Here is an 8,637-nt window from a genome sequence, read left to right as displayed (position 1 = left end):
AATCTTGAAACACTCCTTTGGACCAATAAAATGAGAACACTATTTTATTTCACACTAACGTTGACCTTTTTTTTCTTCTTCTCTACACCAAAGAGCGAGAACATGGTGGAATTTAACAGACAAAGTCATGTTCTTGTCTTCCTTTGTCCACCTCTTCCTTGCTCTTTACTGTTAAAGCTGAGAGCGCTTGGAGACGAGTGTAATTGCCATGTGAGGCAACCGTGCGCTCGGGGTGAAACAGGTTAAGTTAGGGCATTGTCGCTGTGGTTTATCCAACACATCACATTTTAAAACATTAAGGGCGGCTCAAGTGTCGTGACTCAACAGCAAAAACACTGAAATGGTATTGGAGCAATTATGTCCTCAATTAAAAAAAAATAAAAATCAAAAACGATTGATTTAAGTTCATGAAAAAGCGTTTGTCACACTCGGCATGGCGTTAATTGTCAACATGGCCGCCTCAGATGTTCCTCTTGGACGCTGTTCAAAGGCGAAGAGCAGCATAGCGCCGCCTGGAGGGCCCCCAGCAGGGCTGCATCAGTTCAAAGGAAACCGTAAACGAGCAGCTCACCACAGACCCGACTAGGCGCTTGGGAAACTTTATGCACATGGAGGGTATGAGGGCAATTTGTCCCAGCAAGGGGGATCATAGCATGACAGAAAGAGGCATGAAATTCTGCCCTCACAGAGTAAACAATACTTTTGATTGACGCAGTCAGAAAGGTATCAATTCAACACTGTGCTTACTTTTCTGTGTTTTGACAACATGTTTTTACAAGTGTAGTCATTCTTTTAACATAATGCACAATTATATTATGCATATTTCTGCATAACTGTCCACCATGCTCTGCCCCACATCTTTGGAACTCTCTACCACCAGACCTTCGTAACTCAGACTCAATATCTCTCTTCAAATCAAGACTCAAAACACACCTATTCCTTACTGCTTATTCAATGTAATCATCTTATCTTATCCATCTTTGTTGTTGTTGTCATTTTCATCCAATTTGATTTTATTGTTTTGATTTTGTACGGTGTCCTTGAGTGCCCAGAAAGGCGCCTTATAAGTAAAATGTATTATTATTATTATTATTATTATTATTATTATTATATTAATCAATATGTATTCTTCCCTCTACAGTGCCGTCTTTCACCTTCACACCAACAGGTAAGCACTCTTGCACGACACATTCATTAATAATTTGCTAATTCAGCAAAAGTCTTAAGGTATTCAGAGTTGTTTTGTGTAGTTTTTTCACTCATAATCTTGTAGATTAGTCAAAACGCCGCCAAAACTTGCGCTAACTTGATCGACTGGCCGCCGGCAACCACGGATGCGATTTAAAGGGCGGGACAGACCACCGACGTAGCAATTAGACTTGCTGTGGGAACTCTAGTGACGCAGGCATTTATACAATCCACCTCTAAATGGACTGAAATCTACACTATGCCTGGTGTATAGCAATTTAGCTTTTTTGTTGCCTTCTATGAGACCGCAAAAAACATTTCTTATAGTAGGGAATGGTTTCATATGGCCCCTTTTCCTGGGTGGATCTCCGTGAGAATAAGGGGGGTTAATCATTTAGCATTGCAGTCTGCTGAAAATGATGGAAAGTGCCACTCTACAAAGCAACTGACACTGTGGCCAAAGTTAGAATAGCCCACACTTGCCAACCTTGAGACCTCCGATTTCGGGAGGTGGGCGATGGGGGTCGGCGGTGGGGCGGTGCGTGTGGTTGGGGGTGGGGGGCGGGGTTATTTACAGCTGTTGTGCACGCAGTTGTGCAGTGCACTTTCTAAAGTAGATGTTATTGTCACATATGCATGATTGATTGATTGATTAAAACTTTTATTAGTAAATTGCACAGTACAGTACATATTCCGTACAATTGACCACTACATGGTAACACCGCAATACGTTTTTTAACTTGTTTAAGTCGTAATACAAATATATACTATCAGCATAATACAGTCATCACACAAGTTAATCATCAGAGTATATACATTGAATTATTTACAATCCGGGGGTGGGATGAGGAGCTGTGGTTGATATCAGTACTTTAGTCATCAACAATTGCATCAACAGAGAAATGGACATTGAAACAGTGTAGGTGTGACTTAGTAGGATATGTACAGCGAGCAGAGAACATAGTGAGTTCAGATAGCATAAGAACAAATATATACATTAGAAATACAGTCGATTATTTACATTAACAATCCGGGGAGATGGAATGGGAATGTAGGAGGATAAAGGGTTGAAGTTGCCTGGAGATGTATTGCTGGTGCATGTACAGTAGATGGCAGTATTGTCCTGTTTAAGAGTGTCACATGCTGTTTACGGCAGACAAACTGCCTTACGGTAGGGTGGTAGGCGTAAACGTGACTGCTGTTGTTGTGTGTTGTTACTGTGCTGAGAGGACGTTAATGAAACTGCCTAACAATAAACCCACATAAGAAACCAAGAATTAGCCCTCGATCATTCTGCAGTTATAACGTCATTGGGCAGGCACTCTCTCAGATACGTCACTCAGGTCCTCATGGAGCTGGAGGGGGCGTGGCCTCCAGCTCCGCCTGAATTTCAGGAGATTTGCGGGACAAAATTTGTCCCGGGAGGTTTTTGGGAGAGGCGCTGAATTTTGGGAGTATTCCGGAAAATCCGGGAGAGTTGGCAAGTATGGAATAGCCACAAAACATGTGTTAAGATATTCAACACTCTTCTTCCATCTGGCGGTCAAAGTAGATAGTGCAACCCCCCGATTTGTCACGATTCATGTGTCAGGTAGGCTGCGACGACTGCCATATGAATCTCTTTCCTACTGTAATATTAAAGAAGTGCTATTTACGTTTTAATATAAACATTGCATAGCTTATTCTAACACTTGAATGACAGTTAACGATGCTAAAATGCTACGTCAGAACTACTGTTTGACACGAGAACTGATTATTTCCATTATTTGCGAAGGCAGATCTGAACTACTGGTCAACTTGAGCTTCCCATAACAGAGTGAGGAGGTTTCATTGTAAAGGCGTGCTCTTTTAATTGATGTTTATGGTTTGGCTAGCAGTCTCGTTTTGTTTTCCCCCCCGCGGCCTTAATATGACAGCGGCGTCATTTTTAATAGCTGCACGCTGCTGCGATGAAAAAGCAACAATTAGAATTCCATCGCTGCAACCTTTTTCTCACACTTTTAACTTGCACCGAGCAATGGCTAAATCCATTTCTTGCACTTCTACCTCGTGTCCTGTCAGCAGTGAGATTGTAATTAAAGTTTTGAAGTTTATCTCCGCCTCACACACGGGGGAGCTTTTAAATGCGCTGAAGCCAAAACTCAACAAGCAAAGAGCTCTGCATTTGTGTTCTTCATAAGCCTCTTACATCCCATGTGTGTGTGAGAGATTTCCAAATGCATGTGAGGCCAAAATGGTGCCTCGAATGCAACTTGAAGCATAAAATTATGCACACTCACTCACCTAGATTGATCTAAATGATGTTTTCTTTTTCCAGTAGCTTACCAGAGAGGTGGAGAAGGAGTGAGCAGCGCTGGAAGGTAAGACCTCAAGTTGTTCTGTGTGTTTTAAAAAGACTTTGAGTACCAAGCAAATAAACTGAGCTGAATGCTGCTAAGTAGGGCGACAAACGCTTTATTGATCTTTTGCAAGAGATTGCTCTGTTATTGCAGCATCCGTGTTTGCAGTCAGTGTTACAAAAGACACTTAAATAATACAATCCGAAGGCAACATAAACAATGTAAATACAACAGAACAATGAATGTTTGTATGGAAGCTAAAGTGTATTACTACATCGCAAGAAATACAATATAATGTTATGATACAATAAAATGCACATAACAGACAAAAATAAGGGACAAAAAATAAAAAATTAAATGGAAAAAAATACTGAGAAATTTAACAAATGTATGCATGTTTATACCAGAAGTCGGAATATTATGTAAAGATATGATAACAAGTACATGAGTGACAATAAGATGAAAACATTAACTTGTCAATAAATCTAGTTAAGCTGTATAGCAGGGGTAGGGAACCTATGGCTCTAGAGCCCGATGTGGCTCTTTTGATGGCTACATCTGGCTCTCAGATAAATCTTAGCTGACATTGCTTAACACCATAAGTAATGAATAATTCCACTGGTAGTCACGATGTTAAAAATAATGTTCAAAATATAAAACATTCTCTTGCATTTTAATCCATCCATCCTTTTTCTACCGCACCTGTTGAAGAAAAAACAATGTTATTAAAAAGAATTACAGAGTCGTTATACCCTAAAAATGTTGGTCTTACTTAAAAATTGTACGCATTTGTATTCAGTGTTAAAAAAATATGGTATGGCTCTAACGGAAATGCATTTTAAAATATTTGTCTTTCATGGCTCTCTCAGCCAAAAATGTTCCTGACCCCTGCTGTATAGTATTGTTATCACCAAAATACTGCTGCTCACTGCTCCCCTCACCTCTCAGGGAGTGGAAAAGGGGATGGGTCAAAAGCAGAGGACACATTTCACCCCACCTACTGTGTGTGTGACTATTATTGGTACTTTAAATTGAACTTTTATACTATATATTTCCATCCATCAATTTTCTACAGCTTGTCCATTTTTGGGGTGGCAGAGGGTTGCTGGAGCCTATCTCAGCTGCATTCAGGCGGTAGGCGGGGTACACCCTGGACAAGTCGCCACCTCATCACAGGGCCAACACAGATAGACAGACAACATTCACACTCACATTCACACACTAGGGCCAATTTAGTGTTGCCAATCAACCTATCCCCAGGTGCATGTCTTTGGAGGTGGGAGGAAGCCGGAGTACCCGGAGGGAACCCACGCAGTCACGGGGATAACATCATGCAAACTCCACACAGAAAGATCCTGAGCGCAGGATCGAACCCCAGACCTTCGTCTTGTGAGGCAGATGCACTAACCCCCCATCACCGTGCTGCCCTACTATATATTTATATATACTATATTATTGATATATTTTATATTTAAATAAATATATCTGATAAAATACACATTAATTTTTGAAAACTTTACGACTAAATTATTTGATAATTAGATATAAAATATAAAAACAATGAAACATTTTGAAAATGTATGAAAATGTTTCCCAAAATATATTGAAAATATAATGCATTTTAAAGACAAAATCAAAGCGACCAAAAAGTTCAAATTAAAAGTAAAAAGGTACTCAAATTTTTTTTAAAGATTTGCATTTTCATCTCAGAAGTTAGAATAGTATGTAAAAATATGATAAAATGTACATGACTGACAATAACAAGAAATACATTTACTTGCAAATAAATGTATTATTATTACAGAATTACCATTGAATTAAAAATTGTATGAAATAAAATAGAACAATTTAGGCGGCAGCACCCCCGCTATCCCGATAGGTAGAAAATGGATGGATGGATGGATGAATATGAAAATCTATACTATTTTCCCCAACTAATTACAATATATTGCAAATATAATGCATCTCAAAAACAAAAATCAATGAAAAATGTTGCGATGAGGTTACGACCTGTCAATGGTGTACGCCGCCTTCCGCCCGATTGTAGCTGAGATAGGCACCAGCGACCCCAAAGGGATTAAGCGGTAGAAAATGGATGAATGGATGGAATTAAGTCACCAGAATACACATAAAAATGTGAAAAATGTATTCACTGTCTTTCTTCAAAATGATATCCTGCAATTAGTACAACAACATGAGAAAGAAAAACTTTTCTTAAACACAGATTTGCATAACTCAGAAGGAGAAAATAAATAAGATCTTTATTGTCATTCTACAAATGTACAATGAAATGTTGCCAACTGGAAAAAGATTAAAAGCCATGGAAATATAGATGCAGTATAAAGATGTGTGAATATCCCTTAATGAATACAGAACAGACATCCATCCATCCATCCATCATCTTCCGCTTATCCGAGGTCGGGTCGCGGGGGCAGCAGCCTAAGCAGGGAAGCCCAGACTTCCCTATCTCAGCCACTTCGTCTAGCTCTTCCCGGGGATCCCGAGGCGTTCCCAGGCCAGCCGGGAGACATAGTCTTCCCAACGTGTCCTGGGTCTTCCCCGTGGCCTCCTACCAGCTGGACGTGCCCTAAACACATCCCTAGGGAGGCGTTCGGGTGGCATCCTGACCAGATGCCCGAACCACCTCATCTGGCTCCTCTCGATGTGGAGGAGCAGCGGATTTACGTTGAGCTCCTCCCGGATGGCAGAGCTTCTCACCCTATCTCTAAGGGAGAGCCCCGCCACCCGGCGGAGGAAACTCATTTCGGCCGCTTGTACCCGTGATCTTATCCTTTCGGTCATGACCCAAAGCTCATGACCATAGGTGAGGATGGGAACGTAGATCGACCGGTAAATTGAGAGCTTTGCCTTCCGGCTCAGCTCCTTCTTCACCACAACGGATCGATACAACGTCCGCATTACTGAAGACGCCGCACCGATCCGCCTGTCGATCTCACGATCCACTCTTCCCCCACTCGTGAACAAGACTCCTAGGTACTTGAACTCCTCCACTTGGGGCAGGGTCTCCTCCCCAACCCGGAGATGGCACTCCACCCTTTTCCGGGCGAGAACCATGGACTCGGACTTGGAGGTGCTGATTCTCATTCCGGTCGCTTCACACTCGGCTGCGAACCGATCCAGTGAGAGCTGAAGATCCCGGCCAGATGAAGCCATCAGGACTACATCATCTGCAAAAAGCAGAGACCTAATCCCGTGGCCACCAAACCGGAACCCCTCAACGCCTTGGCTGCGCCTAGAAATTCTGTCCATAAAAGTTATGAACAGAATCGGTGACAAAGGACAGCCTTGGCGGAGTCCAACCTTCACTGGAAACGTGTCCGACTTACTGCCAGCAATGCGGACCAAGCTCTGACACTGATCATACAGGGAGCGGACTGCCACAATAAGACATTCCGATACCCCATACTCTCTGAGCACTCCCCACAGGACTTCCCGAGGGACACGGTCGAATGCCTTCTCCAGAACAGACATTAAAACAATAATAAATAATGTACGATACTCAAAGAACCAACAAAAAAAACACCTAACTTAATTATGTGAGATACAAAGTAGTCTTTAATCTGAGCAGGGTGTGCAGTCAAGTGAGACAATAAGAGATGGAAAAGGGTTGGGCTGCTGTAGTTGCCTTGCTTGCACACTAGAGGGCGTGCTGGGCTTTATAATGCAGCAGAAAAAGGGTGTGGAAGGAGTCAGTCAGTCAAGTCCACTACATGTGACACTTACAGGAACAAAGAAAGCCCTGCTAGGAAGGAAACATCATCCACTTTACTGTAGAGTGGAGACCTGGATGCTACCACTAGGCTGTGCCGTTGCGTTGCTGCAAAACACTCTCTCTCTCTCTCGCTCTCTCGCTCTCTCGCTGTCTCACACACACACAAACTGTCTCTTTATGGTACACAACGTCTGAAAGAAAGACAAACAGTGCAGGTCAAGGCTTGTGCAAAGTTGCATGAACTCAGTGGCACATCTTTGGCGCTAGTAAAGCGCAAACAAGCCAGCGTTGTGATGGGTTCAAGAGCGTGGAGGTGTTGCGTTCGGGGGGGGGGGTTCTTTCTATCGATCGTACATCTAGTTAGCAACAGTGGAAGTGAGTTTTATCCGCTTGTCTAATCCGGGCGACTCAAGGAAAGTGTTGTCGGCTTTGGGCAAATCGAGCACACACAATCTGTTTAGCGGGGATTTTTGTCTCCCTAGTGTGCGTGCATGCATGTGAGTGTGTGCGTTTTGTGTGTGTGTGTGTGTGTGTGTGTGTGGGGCACAAAAATACTAAATCCGGATTTCTAGTTTCCCTCTTCTCAGTCGCAGGATAAATAAACTCCACATAATCTTCTGTGTCAATACAATGTTACTGCAGCTCCATACACACACACACCATTGTGTTGTTGTTGTTGTTGTTGTTGTGTTAAGTTAACCCTTTCTTGCCCGTGTGCAGGCCCGGCCTTCTCAACATGGGGGAGTCGGCCACACAGCCCTGGCTGGCGGACACCTGGCCCAACTCGTGCTCCGACCACAACAACTGCAGCATCAACTGCTGCGCCGCCGGCAACGGCAACAGCGACAGCAACCTGGCCACGTACAGCCGACCCGGTAAGTTAGCGCCACGCAAATGCAACCCCTTAGGAGTGCGGAGATGAGGCAAGAAGTAAGACGGCGTATCTGGGTTAGCTCCCCGGAGAGTTCCCGCATAACCTGCAGAAAGGAAATATTAGGATTAAAAGCAGGCTGCTGGTTTGTTTGATTTCTCCGAGGCACAACTGGAGCTGTTTGCAGAAAGGAAGTCGACAAGACTATAAGAAGGCTTATTTTTCAAGCTGTTGTTTTAGTTGCTAATGTCGTTTCCTATTGAGTGGCCACGAGGGCTGCACGATTAATCAACATCCAGGTTTTAATTAGTGCATGTTCGACAATCAGAACTGTTGACCCTTGAGTTTGTTCGTCTATCGCTTCAAACAGGGAGAAATATTAGAATTAACTGAACGCAGTGAGCCCTCTTTTCAGTCATCCACAATCTTTGTCTCGGTTGGCGGAAAGCTGGGCGCCACCTTTACACGCACAGAAAGCACGAACAATACGTTTATATACTGTACAT

The 8,637-nt window shown here is 43.0% G+C and overlaps 1 protein-coding gene across 1 annotated transcript in view; it reads left to right on the top strand.

Annotated features, from left to right (window-relative positions):
• The window catches only part of robo1 (roundabout, axon guidance receptor, homolog 1 (Drosophila)), a 460,963-nt gene that overhangs the window by 424,184 nt on the left and 28,142 nt on the right, over window positions 1–8,637 (top strand). Inside the window, exons 19-21 of the mRNA XM_061877335.1 lie at window positions 1,142–1,168; window positions 3,506–3,548; window positions 7,981–8,135. Coding sequence (XP_061733319.1) covers window positions 1,142–1,168; window positions 3,506–3,548; window positions 7,981–8,135 — 225 coding nt within the window. The remainder of the gene's footprint in view (window positions 1–1,141; window positions 1,169–3,505; window positions 3,549–7,980; window positions 8,136–8,637) is intronic.

Source organism: Nerophis ophidion, linkage group LG18 (assembly GCF_033978795.1).
Source record: "Nerophis ophidion isolate RoL-2023_Sa linkage group LG18, RoL_Noph_v1.0, whole genome shotgun sequence".
In the NCBI taxonomy this organism is placed as follows: domain Eukaryota; kingdom Metazoa; phylum Chordata; class Actinopteri; order Syngnathiformes; family Syngnathidae; genus Nerophis; species Nerophis ophidion.
This window is presented reverse-complemented; position numbering and strand designations above follow the sequence as displayed.